The 17,055-nt window shown below is 41.8% G+C and overlaps 1 protein-coding gene across 13 annotated transcripts in view; it reads left to right on the top strand.

Annotated features, from left to right (window-relative positions):
- Positions 1–17,055, top strand: part of Znf385b (zinc finger protein 385B) — a 396,470-nt gene that overhangs the window by 290,886 nt on the left and 88,529 nt on the right. For all 13 annotated transcript variants that reach the window (XM_076569760.1, XM_042275529.2, XM_076569754.1 and 10 more), the window contains one exon: positions 9,488–9,630. In XM_076569760.1, coding sequence (XP_076425875.1) covers positions 9,488–9,630 — 143 coding nt within the window. The remainder of the gene's footprint in view (positions 1–9,487; positions 9,631–17,055) is intronic.

Here is a 17,055-nt window from a genome sequence, read left to right as displayed (position 1 = left end):
CCTATCTCAAGCCTTCCCCAACAACCCAAGAAAGAAGATAATGAAAATAACATGTAATCCATACGCAATTTAGGTTGCGCCAACTTCAAAATGGTGACGCTGGGCAGTGGGCTCTTTGTTCACCAGTCAGGTGCCATGGTGAAATCTTATTTTACTCAAATCAAATCTAAACTGTATTTATCTCTAATATTATATGAGATAGAACTTCTCTAGGAGTATTTGATCACTTGAGAAACAATGTTGTCTTTCCTAGGAAAGTCTGTATTTTCAGGACACTTCCTAAAATCAGCCGTCGCTCTATGGTGCTGTTAGTTTTCTGTCGTGTTGTGTGTGGGGACAGCAGACTGTAGCTGTGGTTGTCACATTAAGCTTTCAGACTGCATGGAAGTCTGGATGCCAAGGCAAGGAGTCACAGAACTGACATAGCTTAGGACCATCTCCCTGAGTCTTTTGGCCAGAAAAATGTTACCAGGCTCCTGTGACCTCCCAGGCCATGCCTGTCCTCAGACAATTTTAGTAAATCCATGTCTGGAGATCATTCTGGCGTCTCTAAACAGTTGGTAATTCAGGAACCAGCACATGACATTCCCTTTTGATAAGTCAGGTGTATTAAAACGCTGCTCTCAGACCTCGAGAAAGCATCTGTTAGGGGGCCTGTTTTTCCTTCTTTGAGTCTTCTACCTCGCACAGTTGTGCTTCATACTATTGGGAAACAAGTTGAGGGACTAGAATAAAGCTGAAGTATTTCAAATTTACTTTTGACTATATCAACTTAAATTTGTGAAATGCTGCTGCTTTTTTTTTTTCTCAAAAGATTGCAACTGCAGCAAACATGTCACACGCCTCCCTAAACCACTAATGTGCACTGCATAGTTAATAAACCTCGTTCATTCTTTCAACACTTAAATATAAGAAATTCAGTGTGTGGGCCAGATAGTCAGAGAGAAATCAATAGCTACCTGGCTGTTTGGACTCCACCGCCACAGCACGCAAAAAGCCATCTTCCTGATGAATTCATCACTTCGTATAAAAGCTGTGCATTATGACTAAACTGAAGGACATCATGCCTTACAATCCATCACGACAAGGCTTCACTGCTGTTTTCTCATGCAGAACCTCATTACTGCTTGCACACCAGAGCATGGGGTTCCCAAGGATTTCCTTATAAATGCAGCATTCCCCCAGGCTCCTGCAGTGGCAGATGCTGAGGAATCTCTCTGCAGGCTGAGGGGCATGGGGAACCTTTGCTGCCCCTAAACCCAGAAGCCAACAGTTAAAATTGTGTAGAGGCAGCAGGCTGAAGAGGTGGGTCAGTGGCAAAGAGCATATACTGCTCTTCCAGAGGACCTGGGTTCAATCCCCCACACTTACATGGATGCTCACAATTGTCTATGAACTCCAGTTCCAGGGACTCGCTTGTCTTCTTCTGCACCAGGCATACATACAGTACATATACTTACATACATTCAAGCAAAATGTTCCTACACATTAAATTAAAATAATGAATCTTTTTTTAAAATTGTATAGTCTCAGACTTCTAGATATACACTAGCCTCTTGGACAGTCTCCTGTCTGTTTCCTAAGGAAATGCCAACATCATGGAATGCCCATTAACCGACAAGTCTCTTAGAGCACAATCAAGCTGGTCGTGCAAAAAGAAACACAGAATTCACTTAACACACTATAATAACCTTACAGTATTCAGAAATGTCCTTTTTATTGGGGAGTTCCTCTTATTTGGAAAGATTTTCTTAACAGACTGATCCTGTTTTTAAAAACAGCTGGCAATGTACACAGAAAGGCACCCTGGGAGCTCTTTTCCTTATCATTGTTTTTTCTCATACATTGTGTTACTCACTATTGTATATAGTTTGGTATCATTTGTTCTCACTACCAGAGTCCATTGTTATGAATGTTTTGTTGTATAAGATCCTAAAATTATTTTATTCTTTCTCTAGTTGATGTGTTGATTGACTATTTTCCAGTTGGAACTACTGTTGCTATGATTATTCTGTAATACATACTGCTTCTGTCAGGCATCTCCTCTGGAAACAGAACTGCTGAGTCATAGGATATGGTATACTACGCTTATGGGAACATTGTCAAATAGGTTTTTCCAAGTAGTTGTAATTTATGCTTCATTATGACTCTACCTGCTTCCTCAAAGCTTAGTCTCTCTTCATTGTAGATATAGTCTCAGGACTATGTAGTAGCATCTTCTTTTAGTTATAATCTCACATCCCTAATGTCTAGTGTACCACATTTTGTAGAACTAGCCATTTTAATAACTACTTTTATGAAGTGGCTCTTTGGTTTTTTTCCTCATTTTTCTTGCTCTAATGTCTTATTGACTTTCTATAGACAAGGGACGTGAACATATACCATCTATACTATATTGTGTGTGCGTGCCTCTGTGTGTGTGTGTGTGTGTGTGTGTGTGTGTGTGTGTGTGCGCGCTCGTGTTAGTTCTCTCCCCCTCTATAGGTTGTCTTTTCAGTTCCTTGTAGGTTTTTTTTTTTTTTTTTTTTTTTTGGTTTGGTTGGTTTTTGTTTTGTTTGGTTTTGCTGTATCCTTGTTTTTAGTAGAATATGTTCTTTCATCTTTTCCTTTTGTTATCAACACCTTCAACTTCCTGTTTAAGAAACATTTGTTTATTGCAAGGTCATAAAGATGTTCTAGTTTTTCTCTTCATTGTTTTGCCTGTAATCCACAAACCCTAAGAATACCTTGAGGGTCTACACTGTTTCACTTAAATATATTTTTTCACTTAAATAAATGTTTCACTTAAATATATTTAAAATATTCTTTCATGTGCTTAAGTGGTCCACCGTATTCTTCTGTATTCACCTTCTAAAACACTAGCCATTCCTCAAGATTGATCTTAGGAGTCAACTCATCTAGGGACATGTTGATGAAACCAACTTACAAACCAGATGCAATTCCTTTCTCCCTTGAACCTCCTAAACAGTGTGTTGATAACACACGCTATTCCCTCCACAAGTATTGACTTTTAAGAGAAATACTGATGGACTTAACTACTTGTGCTTTCCCAGGGTGTGACATGGTATCTGGGACATAGGATTAACCAATGACCTTAGTTATTACAGCTTACACAACACGGGCTGTGTCTCAGGCACACTGTTCAGCACCTTCCAAAGAAAGATCCCAGGACTTTGCTTACCCATGAGGAGCAACTGCTCTCCCATTTGAACTGTATCCTCATCCCTGATGGTGGAACCTTTTCACATAGCAACTTTTGATTTATGTAGTAATGGTCTAGGCTTTTGAGTCAGAGGAACAGGAGTTTGAAGCCAGGCCATAGCCCCTACTAAGTGATCTTAATTGCTCTAAATCTTACCATTCTCTTCTGTAAAATGGAGATAATAAAACATAATTTACATTGTAATTTAATAAAACAAAGGATGCAGATCACCTTACATAGTTCCCAGCATGTCGTAGAATCACAGTAAATGCTTGTACTTGTTATTAGTATTTTCCTTTTCTCTCTTAAAAGTGAAATAAATCCTGACATGGTTTATAAGCCCATCAGTACCATTCCTTGCCAGTCCCTTATAACTATTGAATGAAATAATACAGCTCCTTAGGAAAGATTATTTTTAAATCAATATATTCTAGAACTAGATCTCATAGAACAATTTAGAAAACCTTACACACACATTTGAGTTATCTCAGATTCAGACATTATATTCATGTCAAGAGTTTTAGCTAATCCCCAGCAGCAAACATTTCCTGTTTTCAGATTGAATGTTTTAGATAGCTTGGTGTGAGGTTAAAATCCTCTTCTCTATAGCTGAGGAATGTACCTAAATAGTGAAGAGAGTCTTCAGCAATAACCCAGTAATGAAAACCAGGAGCCAGAAGTCAAATTGCCTGGATTTGGATTTGAATTCTTACATCTGTGCATATAAATTGTGTGAAGTTGAACTCACTCTGTGCCTCAGTTTTCCATCTCTGAAATCAGGCTAATAATAATAATATCTTGTTTGTTTATTGAACTGTTGTGAGGATCAAATGAATATAAGTATAAATATATGTGAGTGTATATGAATGTACATTGATATGCATAGCTATTTACCTATATGTGAATATTAATATCTGTGCAATGTGTAATGTGATTGGATAGTACTTGGTCCATTCTAAAACCACTTTGGAAACACAGCTTTATCAGTCTCAGCCTTCGATCACATGGCTGCCTCCTAGCGGCCATGCTTTGTCAGTAGACCTCTTGGTCTTTTCTATTTTCCTGACACAATGGGCTGAGAGAAGACCAGGGGATACTCTGTTACTGGTTGTGCTGGTCAGAGGGAGAGACCTACAGTGTGAGGGGCCACAAAGCTGGGAAGGCAATGAAAAGGAAAAATTGAGCTGCCATTCATTTTAATTTCTTTAGAGAAGTCATTAGGAGTTCTATATTTGGCATGCATGGCATGATAAGTTTTCTGTTTCAGTACCTGCAGGAAGGGACGTACCTGGCAATGACATAGGGAGCAAGTCTTGCATGGTTAAGAACAGACTTCATCTCACTCTGTAAATGTTTCTTCATTCAGGTTGTCTTGTCTGGCTCTCCTGTCTAAGAGTTAGATGCTTTGTTTGTTTCTGTTATGGCACAAAGATGAGGCACCAGGAAGCCTTGGGATTATAACCTAAAAGGGCCTTCAAGATCACATTTCTAAAGGTCAGAGACTAAGGCAATAATTCCAAGTGTCACTTGGCCCTCAAATGAGCTTTCATTGTGATGGATTATGACATAATCCATTGACATGATAAGGTACCTATAATGTTACAGAGGCAGTTGGCTGAAATAATAGGATTTTTTTTTTTTTTATGATCACAGTGGTGAGTCTTTCATGTATTACTGGCTTCATAGGATAGATAAATATAACTTCTATTTGTTGGGACTCAGAAAACTGTAACTGTGCCCCCAGAGTAGGGTATCTTGCCATGCTGAGCATGGTGAATTGACAACAATTGGAAGTTCTCAGAACATGGAATTAAGATCTCTCTGACCTTGTCTCTCCTCCTCCTCCTTCCCTCTCCAGCTCACTTCCTCTTCCCCCTTTACATTCCCTTCTCTAAGGAAGTGTCTTCCCCCACCCCCAAAAAAGAATTCACCAGAACCAGAGGAATGTGTGTATGTGCTTCCTTTTAACAGGAAGTTTGATAAATACATGATATAAAAAGCCTCATCAAATAAGGGGAAACCCTATTTTGACTTTGTTTCTATGAGACTCAGCACTTTGTACACTGGCCTAAAAGGGTTAGTGTCCTAGATTGCATTGCATTGCTGTGATAAATACTGGCCAATCAGCTCGAGGACAGAAAGGGTTTATTTCATCTTACAGGCTACAGTCCACCGTCAAGATCACTGAGGCAAGAACCTGAAGGCAGGAACCTGGAGGCAGGAACGGTAGCAGAGACTCTAGGGGAGCCCTGAGTACTGGCTGGCTTCCATGGCTTGTTGTTCAACCCAGGACTACCTGCCCAGAGATGGCACTGCCCACCGTGGGATGGGCCCTCCTACATCAATCATTAATCAAGTAAAAGCCCCAGAGATAGGCCTACAGGCCAATGGGATGGAGGCAATTCCTCAATTAAAGTTCCCTCTTCTGAAGTGACTGGAGTTTGTGTCAGGTTGACAAAACCTAACCATTACAGTTAGTAATTAAAAACAAACAAACAAAAACCAACCAATCTGTCAGTGTTGGAGCGAGAGCTCATTGGATAAGAGTGTGTGCTGAGTTTGGGTCCCAACACCTATTGAAAAGTCCCTCAAGGTACAATGTGTTTGTAACCCCAATGTTGGAAGCCTTTGGGTGGCGGCAGGGCACAGAGACAAGAGGATGGCTGGAGCTTGTTGACTGCCCAAGCGTAGAGTCAGGTTCAGAGAAAGATCCTACCTCAAAAGCAGCGAGTCAGACAGTGACAGACTAGGATACCTGTCCACCTCCTCCGGCCTCTGTGTACAACCCACCCACGCTCAAGTGCACATTTATCAGATTTATAACACACACATACACTTTAGGGTCATATATATTGCTGAATGATTGCAGAAAACCCAAAGTTGGTGACACTCTTGCCGGTGGGCCACGTCCACTTTGCCCTGGGTGTGGACCCCTGCACCTGGGTTTAAATCTGAGCTGAAGCACTCTTTTTAATCTTAATTAATAAACTGCACTTTACCTCCTAACCGCCTCCATTTCCCCTTAACCCCTAAGTTTGCTTTTTGAAAAAGTTAAATATTGTTCCTGTCTCCTGAGAATAGCAATGCAAAGTTGGGGCACTTTTGCACAAAAATGGTCATTATTTCATTGTTAACCTTTTTTCCCTTTTTTCCTTTTTCTTTTTCTTTTTCTTTTAATCTCAGCAAGTCTTTGACTCTTAGAGAAATTGAACATTCTCTTGCAGGGCGCAAAGCCTTTTAGCCAAATTTCTGCTCACAACTCTCACTGACTTTCAGGCACCCAAAGGTGGCAGGAAAGGCTTTGCCAGCAGTAGGAGCAAAATCTGGAGTAAAATGACAGAGAATCAAAGAGTGAATAACTTTCGAATCGCTTTGTGCTTTGTCTTTCATTTCGTTCTGCAGTCACTTCTGCGGCAAAGTCAGGCTTGGTGAAGCCGAGCTTAACAACACAAAATGGCAAGAGTGAGGTGAAGGGATTGATGGGAGCGTGGCTTGTTCCGAAGACCCATCAGTACTTTAAAACAATCTGTGTTTAACATGGCAAATTGTGTGTCATTAAAATGCTAATGAGACGGTAAACAGCTGCTAAGTTTTTATGCTAATGAATGGTGGAAGCTAAGTAGTTCTCCAGCCTCCTGTCTATTAGCATAGAGATGTGATTGGGTAAGGAGGATTGCGGAACAGTCTGACCTTCGTTGATGGAGCAGTCTGTTTGTGAGTTTCCCCACTGCATTCCGTTTGATTTGAGTTTGTTAGTACAGAGTGACTCTCACCAGGCCCTGGGGGCCTCTGTATTACACACTGTTATCACAGCCACCATGGAGGCCTTAAAGATGAAGCTTGGCTTCCCTTTCAGAGACCAACAACCACAAAAGAGTTGTGTTTGTTCAGTAGGCGACTTAGATTAATACTACCTACTTACCCTTTGTGCTTTAGAGTTCTAATAATTATGGTGATAAATTACTAAAGGCCATTTTCTCCAGCTTTCAATTTAGCTACAGTGTTAAAACAAGTCCTTTCAGATACGCCTCTGCGACATTTGATGCAATGATGTTATACATCATCTTGGATCTTCAGTCTTGAGGTTAGCAATGGAGATAGCATTACCTGATTAGGAGAATGATCTGTAATTACGTGCCAGTGGTATTTACATACCAGTCCAAACCAGATTACTTAATTGAGCATCAGGAAAACAAATCACTGTTCTGTCTATACTCCTGGCTGACTCTCTGTACTGAGTCCCCATAAGTATTTCCTAATGGCTGTGACTGATCCGAATGACTATTACAGATAATACTTCAGATGCCCTTTTTCTCTTATTTCTTTTCCTTTTTTGATATATATTTTTAAAAGATCAGTGTAAATGAGCTATGACACTCTACTCAACACTATTGCCAATACTAGCCACAACTGACTGGCCACATGCCACCAGTTTCTTCGGAAACTCATTACCAAACAGTTTATCACTGAGGCAGGAACTTCGGTGATTTGGGGACACTGGAAGAGGCTGGCGGAGACTTTAATAGTTGGGGCATTTTCTCACACTCCTCATTTCTCCCTCACGCAAGTGAAGGATTCTAGGCATGAAATTATTGTGTGATCAAAGATAGGCAGGCCAGGGGGAACTGAGGCCTCATGTTGCTGCCCAGCCCTCTTCAGAATGCCCCCAAAGGACAACTAATCCAAATGCCCATGATCTGATAAATGAATACGCAAAATGTGGGACATTCCCACAGTAGGACAGCAGCATTCAGCCTTGAAAAGGCACCATACCCTGATGTGTGCTACAGTATGAGTAATCCTTGAAAGCATTAATCTCAAACAAACGAAGGCAGTCACAAAAGACATGGAAGATTTTATTTAAACAGCATATTCTGGACAGCTAAATCTGTATAGAGAGAAAATTGATTGGTAGTTGTCAGAAGCTAGGGATGCTGGGTGAAATGGGAAAGGGGCTGCTGCTACGTGTAGAGTTTAAGTCATGAAAATGTTCTTCATGTGAAGATGATGTTCATTTACCACTCTGAATATGCCAAAAAAAACCTGTTCAATTTACAGTGTAAGTGGGTGAATTATCTGATATGTAATTAGTATAAATACATACATACATACATATATACATGGGACTGTGTACAGTGTACATAATAGCTCAGTAGATAAAGTATTTGCCATGCAACCATGAGGACTTGAGTTTGATCCCCAGCACCGACAAGAAAGGCAGCCAAGGTGGTACACTCTGGGAGACAACTTTTGCAATCTCAGCTGGGAAGGCAGAGACAGGGGGATCCCTTGGGCCACTGGCTGCCAGCCTGCCAGATCTGCAGAGCCCCGGTAAAACACCCTGACTCAGAAAACAAGATGATGGGTTCCTGAGAAATGACACTTGATGCTGACTTCTGGTCTCTACATATGTGGTTACACATGCGCACACATACCTGCACAAGCAGGCATGCACACACACACAAAGCATGCCAGAGCCTGTCTCCCAGAGAGCCAACCAGGCCAGCAAATGTATATAGACTCTAGACTGCTAATCACCAGGAGGAAAGCCAACATCATTCTAAATCACCGAGTCCTGAATTAAACCAGATACCGAAGGAAGGAAGGAGCAGCTAATACAACTATTCAAGGGGATAGGTGCCCAAAGAACACAAGTTCATTAGGTATAAAAAGTAAGACACAATGATGAGTTCCTGTCCCCAAACTCCATGTCTGCAGGCAGACCATAACCCACCTTCTTGTGTTCTCTAGCCATCCCAAGTCTAGACTCCCTCTTTCCCCTAGAGTAAGGAAAATTTTGTGATCATTTTCAAGACAACGAGTTGAGTCACAACGATAGCCAATAACTGCCAAAGTCCAAGGTTTCCTTCCTCATGAAACCCCAGTAATTATCTCTGATTTGCATAAAACTTGCTGCTGCCTGTTTACTCCCAATAGTAAAGAGCACCTTGAGAGGCCCTCCCTTGACTCTCCAGCAGTTTGTGGGGTCTCAAAGATGCCAGGAGGGTTGGACGCCGGGACGTCCACATGACGCCACACCTGCTGGTGGAACCTGGGACGGTGTGTCACCTGACCCTGAGAAGCCCTTGGCTTATGCACGGGGAAGTATTCTGCATGTGTCTCAGTCCACAAAGAGCTCTTTTTGACAATATTTACCAGGTGCTTGCCTCTGTGACTCTTGTGTTTTGACGGTCACAGCTCAGCAGCCTTGTGTTGGCCCTGAGTGCTTGGGAGGAAAATGGATGTGAGTGAGAGACTGAATTTGTTTTGTTTTGTTCTTGGCAGGCAGTGCATGCCACACTACTACCCTTCCCGCTCTCGTGCGCACACCCACCCTGATGATGCAGCCTTCGCTGGACATCAAGCCATTCATGTCTTTTCCAGTGGACAGCAGCTCTGCTGTGGGACTCTTTCCAAATTTTAACACAGTGAGTAAATGCATTTTTATTTTCCTTCTGCCTCTGTACTGCAGTCTCCTTTCTGTCACGACATTCCCAGGTAGACCATGGCTAGAGTCTGTTTCCAAAGTGTGTGTGGCAGAGGTTCTACCTCTCGGCTGTGCTGTGGAAAAATGCCTCACTCATGGAACTCAACCCAAACGATAGGCAGCCTGTGGGCTTTACTAATGTCTCCAGAGATGATTCTCACCTGTTAACGGTGTCCAGTTTGGATGAACTTCACATGGCTTTACCTTCTCTGTTCTTCCTGAGGCCCTGTTCAGGTGTGTTCAAGGGCACACAATTTAGAGACATCGAGCCACATTGATTTTTTTTTTTTTCAATTTTTACTGTGAAGAAAACTAAAAGCAACAACTGTGGGATTTGTCTCTCTGGGTGCCTTTTTATTTGGGAGATGTGTTAGATAAAATATGACTTTCATCTAGACATAGTTTTTCTTTGGGAGCTCTTGTGAGTTATTGAATCTGACTCTGACGAGAAAGAAAGATATTCATTTGAAATCTACATATTAATTTTCTAGACAGTGTGTAGCGATTCCCCATTGAACATACATAACACTAGTGAATTGCTCGCTCTGACCAGCATATTCCTGTCAGTCGCCCAACTTCCTTTTATTTGAACGAAAGGCATTTCATAGACATGCCCAGTAGAGCTGACATCATTGAACAGCAGGATTCTGGGTAGATTGGAAACTGCTAGCAGGAGAAAGGTTGAACACTGAAGGGACGGCATGGATTACATCTGCACCATAGATAAATGCGTTTGGTGGGGCAGGACGGTAGTCCTGAACAGGAACACTCTAGATGCTGCCATGATCAAAACAAATAATCGTGTTATCAACAGCACCAGACAGTGTGCTTTGCAGCCCTGCCAGATGTCCCCTCTTTGCAAACTTATCTCCTGCAGAAGTGAAAAAAGCAAGAGGGTTTTTCCTCGAGGGTTGTAAATAGAATCTGTTGACAAGCCTTCTGTTGGGTCCCAGTGCCGTATGGTAATCAGCAAGTGAAGGACCATACAGCTTTGGAAAGGCTCTGCCTTTGACTGGCCGAGTAAATGGTTGAATGTTTCTCTTTTCTTTTCTTTTCTAGCCAAAGCCAACAGGCTTTTTTGTTGGGTTTGGTTATTGTTTTAAGGCATGAAAAGGTAAGCACGGTTTCTAATCCAAAGGAGCATGGAAATTAGATCAATCAGGGCCCATCTTGGCCACGTGAATCCATCACAAGTGAGAGTGACCCTCCCAAAGTGAGCCTGTCACTGAATCTGCAGTCGTTCCGAACATCACACTGTACTTCGAATGTTTTCTAGGTATTTGTGTTTGGGTCACCTGTTGGCTGTGGACTGCAGCACAAGGGAGGGGCTGTTGATAAGCAGCCTGGGTGAGGAGCAAGCTTAAGTGTTTGCCTCTGCTTTGACATTTTAACTTATCTCACACGTGATTGTCAGAACAAGTAGCATGATTTTTTTTTTTTTAAATTTGCCCACAGGAGATTATAGCTGTCTTACAAACATGTTCAGCTTCTAAGAAAACATTAGCACTCAAGGCAACATGAAAACTTCATTCTCTGCCCCATCACACTCTACTCCCTTTACTAGGAATATGTTGTCACAGCTAGCCCCTTCGTCCCGGCTCCTTCCAACGCCTCACACCTAACAGATACTCAGTGATGTTCTGGAGGCCACCTTTGTCGATTTTCAAAATGTCTTGCATGCTATTGCATCTAGGTTTTTAAAGGCTGTTAAACAAAAATAATACGAATGCTTTCACAAAGTTCTTTCTTAACATAAATGTAAAATTTACATTGACTTATTAGTGTTGCACAGGGCTCACAGATGCACTGACATGTCATATTACTTATTTATGGTGCAAAACAATCTTACACTATATTGATAAAACTCAATGAATATTCTTTTTATAATGTTTTTTCTTCTTAGAAGAAAATAAGCTCTAAAATTTTCAAATGCTACTACTTGATTACTACAGTGAAGAAACTGCAAGAAAACCTATCAGAAATACTGATTTTGCTCTGTTTACTAAATCCAAGTCATGCCCCTTCTAGTACTCTAAGAAAAATTAAGTCAGCCCTAATGGGACTTCTCTTATCTTGTTGGGCATGGTGGTGCACACCTATCCAGTGCCAGTGGGGCTGAGGCAGGAGGATCTTCAGTTCAAAGTCAGCTTGGGCTCCATAGTGGAGCCCTCTATCAAAACATACACAGATGCACACATACACACACACTTGCACACACATGGAGGAGGGATGAGTCTCTCTCTCTCTCTCTCTCTCTCTCTCTCTCTCTCTCTCTCTCTCTCTCTCTCTCTCTCTCTCTGTGTGTGTGTGTGTGTGTGTGTGTGTGTGTGTGTGTGTGTGTTTCTCTCTGAGTTGCAGTTTAAATGACCGTCCTTTTCCCTACTGGTTTTTCCATCCCAGCACCCAACTCATTTGGGAAATTTCCTAAGAGATTTTAAGATGTGGTCAATGACCAGATTTTTTTTCCTAGGGAAATGTTTCTATATCAATACTAATAATTACACTTAAATTATCATGTATTTGTGAACTTTTCTATCCCTCCAGGGATTCAGGTCTCAAAACACTGAGGAGTCAGTGGTTGTAACTCCTGTTGTCAAGAAGAGTAGCTGCGGCTTGAATTATGATCTTTTAATGTTGAGACTTGTGTGCTGGATCTTCACGCCCTTGGCTCTTTAGGCCTATGCCACCTCCTACATCACACTCTGGGAAGAAAGCCCAATCAGAAATCTTTCCCTGCCCTTGATGGACACATGCTAGATAATTTCCTGAAGGATCATTAAGTAAAGAGGAAATGACTTTCTGAATATGAAATACAAGCTTCTACAAGCAGTCCTGCTGAAGCAGAATATATTTGTACAACAGCTGTTGTGTCTTATTGGCAGATTTTTAAAGTTTCTGTCTACTCCTTCTTTGAGAAACAAGGTGAATTGTAGTTTCACTTTATTTTCAACCAATGTTGATATTAATCAATATGAGAAATGGGATCAAACTTAATCAATTTTTATCTGAAAAGTAGCAATTCTATTGCTATACCAAGACCCACAGATAAAGGTTTTGAAAATCCTCAGCCTTGTTACCTTCTTCGAGTTAGTTTAAATTACATACACTTGAGAGCTGGAGAGATGGCCTAGTGGTTAAGAGCACTTGCTGCTCTTGCACAGGTCTCCAGCTCAGTTCCTAACAGCCACATGAGTTGGTGCACAGTTGTCTAACCCCAGCTCTAGTGGATCCAGTGCCTTCTTCTGGCCTCATCATACACGTGCATGTACACACAAACTTTAGTAAAAAAATAAGTAACTCTTTTAGAAAGACATAACCAAGTATGGTGGCACACCTTTAATCCCAGTACTCATAGGCAGACAGATCTCTGTGAGACTGAAGTCAGCCTGGTCTGTATAACATAGTGGATTCCAGGACAGCCTAGGCTACTTAGTAAGACTGTGTTCTCAATAAACAAACAGAGATGTAATGTTTTCTCCTTTCTTTATAGTAGAGCAGAGCACTGTGTGATGAATAAGGATGAATAATAACGGATTTCTGTCATTGTCTAAAACCAGATTGGTGCCTTGTTCTCTGCTGAATTTACGCATTGTAGCATCTATGTTTCCCAGCATTCACTCAGAGGCTGTTGTAGCTGGAGTTTTCTTTCCAGGTCCTGCCAAGCCCTGGCAGTCCCTTAGCCCACTTACAAAATAAACATACAGGTGCTTATATTATTTAAACTGCTTGGCCATTAGCTCAGGCCTATCATTGTCTAGCTCTTACTCTTATATTTAGCCCATTTCTGTTAATCTGTACTTTGCCATGTAGCTTGTGACTTATTGGTACCTTACATCTTTCTTGTCCTGGCGGCGGCTCCAGGCAGTCTCTCCCTCTCCCTTCCTGTTCCCTCCATTCTCCTCTTTGTTAGTCCCGCCTATACTTCCTGTCTGGCTACTGGCCAATCAGTGTTTATTTATACAGAGCGATATCCACAGCAGGCTGTATTCTCTCACACTCCACAACTGAATCTTTCCATGCTATATATGACGAATGAGCACAGGGCTGGAGAGAGGCTCAGTGCTTAAGAGTACTTGATGCTCTGCCTCTGAGGGCACCAGACATACATATGGTACCTACACATACATATAGCCAAATGCTCAAACAAATAGACATATGTAAATAACTCTTTTCAAAAAGAATAAACAAATAATGTAAGACCCCCATGTAGCAAAGCTGTAAAGAGGCAGATAAGGAAACTGGCCATCCGGAGGGTGATGATTTGGGCCCCATGTCCTGATGGCCACAGCCCAGCAACAGCAACTCTCGGCTTTAGTGGTTCCGCCGTACAGAGAGATGGTTTGTGTCATTTATAAAAGTGAAGACCGTGAAAACACAAACATCAATTCTCTTTACGGTTTTGACCTTCAGAGCTCCGACCCAGTAGGCTTTTCTGCCTGGCTACACACTGATGGTCGTTTCTCCCACTGCCCCAGTGGTCAGCGTTTGTCTCCGAGGGGCAGCCGCCTTCTCCTCAAGTCTTCTGTCTGCATCGTCCCAGCCGGGACTGAAGTTTTCCTGCTTGTGTGCAGTGAGCACTCAGACAGAGTCACCTCCCCAGCCCCACCCCACGCTTGCCAATTTTTAACCTGTTCTCAACCTGTTCAAATTTTTTATTTTTTTTATTTCTTGAGATTGTAATGTAATTACAACATTCTTTCCTTCTTCCCTCCAAACCCTCCCATCTACCCTGCCCCTCTTTCCTTCAAACCTGTGCCCTCCTTTTTCACTGTTGTTATTGCATGCATGTGTGTATACATCCGCAGGTATCTATCCCTAAAGAGAAACCAACCTCCTCTCACACTTCCGACCTCCGGGAGTGCGAGAACACGAAGTCCTGCGGTAAAACCGTGAAGTCTATGGTAGTTTGCGGCGAGCTCAGAATCGACACATTTCCCATCCCACATGAGCACAGGTACTGGTAGTTAAAGCCGCTTCTGAGAGGCCACAGCCTGCATGCAGGAAGAGATGTGTTTACATGCCTCTCCAGAGCTCTAGCTGCAATCAGGAGCTGCCTAGGGAAGACAGTCACCCCTCGGTTTCTCCGTGATTGACAGGTGTTTTATGAGCCTGTTTATGTGAAATTCTTCTCGGGTCCTGCTACGTTTCTGCGCCTCTTCTAGGAAACTGCAGGCACAACTGCTGTTTCACTGCAAGAGGTCCAATCCCTTTTTTTCTTTTAGGGAAAAAAACTGTGATCTCACTCCCCACCTTGAAATTATTTTTTCCTAACACATGATCAAATGTGTGGAACAGAATAAAGATGATTTCCGAGTATGAAGTCTCAAGCCACAGTGTGATTGTCTGAGTCATGCATGACATGCTGTGAGATCACCAGCGCCATAAGCAAGTCACCTTACCGTTCTAGAGCCTCTGGCATCTGAATCATTCATAGCCTGGAAATATCAACAAGCACCCAAAGTCTGTCTTGTTTATAATAGAAATAGTGCATTTATCAACTGGAGCTGAGAGAAGGGAATTAGAAATTAAAATCACATTTACTTTGCTGTTAGTTTGCCTGTTACTCGGGAGATGCCATTGTAAGTAGCCTGCCGTCGTCTGGGATGCTGAACTTTTTCACTGTTTTTAATCCCTATGTCTATTGCATCAACTCCTTATTCCTACATTCAGGTGCATATTTCTGGTTTGTTCTTGTATAGTGGAATGCTTCAGCTGGTGTAACCCAAAGTGAATCTTTGCTCTTTGAGTCTGGTTTTTATGTTCTTAACAGTGCTTGTTAGCATTAAAATTTTATATATTTCATATATTTTATAGATGCTAGTGTGTCTAACTACACCTATCCCTTTATCACAGCCACATTAAAGAAGAAAGAAGGAAAGAAAATGTGGTTGAAATTTAATTTTTGATAATAGCTTTAAAATATGCTAAAGAGCCGTCCACTTCTATATGTTCTGAAGAAGTATGTAATAAGCTTCACTGAGATGAAATCATCTACAGTTACTTAGAGTCACTTGAAAGGTATAAAAATTATTGCCCATTATTGGGCTTAGAACATTCATAACAATGCTTAGAAGATGATTACAAAAAAATGTATTTATAGCAACCTTTCAGGAGACTGCAGAGAAGACTTGAGAGTTAGTACTGCTCTCGCAGAGCATCTGAGTTCAGTTCCTAGCATCTGCAAGTTGGCTCACAACTACTGGTAACTCCAGCGCCAGGGACTCCAGTGCCCTCTTCTGGCCTCTGCAGGAACCTGCACTCAGGTGTACATATACACACAGAGACACACACATAATTAGAAAAAAAATCTTGAAGGAAAAAAAAAGAAAAACTTTTAAAATGTAATAAAGAGCTAACAAAGATTGTTGTACAAATACTTACCCATGGATATATGTGTCTGGAGAATATTGCACTCCCCATGAAATATGACATAGGAAAAAAAAAGTATGTAGATATGATCCCTGGGAGGAAAGACAAATTCCCAGTGACCACACAAACACTTGTTTTCCTCCTCCCTCAGACCACAAACATGGCATTTTTAAATGTCACATATCCTTTGCCTCACTCAAAACCCTCAAAACTTACTGAAGACTTTATGTTCGAGCCTCCCTTTACTCTGGTCTCCTGAGCCTCCACTGAGATATGTAGCTAGAGCTTACATGCTGTGTATGTAGAAAGGGATGCTTCTACAGAAGGTAGTCCAGTTTCTTCTCCTCCTCTAAATCATTGTTTAAGGTACCCACTCACCACTATTTCCTGCATGTCTGGTGCTACATTCATTGTGCTAAGCAGAGGTTAAATTGACAAATAGGTCGGAAGTTGCTCCCGCACAGGAATTCACTGTAAGCTCTCAAAGATTCTGCTAAGATTTTGATGGTCCTTAGGAGGTAAGGACCACAGGTGAGGGGAGGCTAGAAAGAGACCTCTGCAGCTTCAACATGCTGTGTCCTCCCGTGTGCCCCTTTCATTATCCCGGTCTCAGCCTCACGTGTTCTGGGCTGAATCTTCAGTGCTAGGATTTCAAGGATTATGTGTACTTGGAGGGTTCACTAGGTTTTTCTGGCAAGACAGGCCCTCGGCCTTGCACTGCCCCAGGTCAGCATTTTTTCAGTAGAGTCACCTTAGAAAGGGTGTCTACATTGGGCCATCTTTTCTAACAGCTTTACCTGATTCCCAACTGACATGCTTGGTGTATTAACTCAGGGTAATTAGGAAAAGAAGAAACCTCCAGCCTTGTTCCTTTTAAAAAACGTGTTTTTATTAATTTGAGAATTTTATGCAGTGTATTTTGATTATATTTGCTCCTCCTCCTCCTAACTCTTCCCATATCCATCCATCCCCACTCCTTATCCCTCCAAGTTTGTGT

The sequence above is a fragment of the Peromyscus maniculatus genome, chromosome 4 (genome assembly GCF_049852395.1).
Source record: "Peromyscus maniculatus bairdii isolate BWxNUB_F1_BW_parent chromosome 4, HU_Pman_BW_mat_3.1, whole genome shotgun sequence".
Taxonomy (NCBI): domain Eukaryota; kingdom Metazoa; phylum Chordata; class Mammalia; order Rodentia; family Cricetidae; genus Peromyscus; species Peromyscus maniculatus.
Note: the sequence above shows the minus strand (reverse complement) of the source record. Positions and strands in the feature narration are given on the sequence as shown.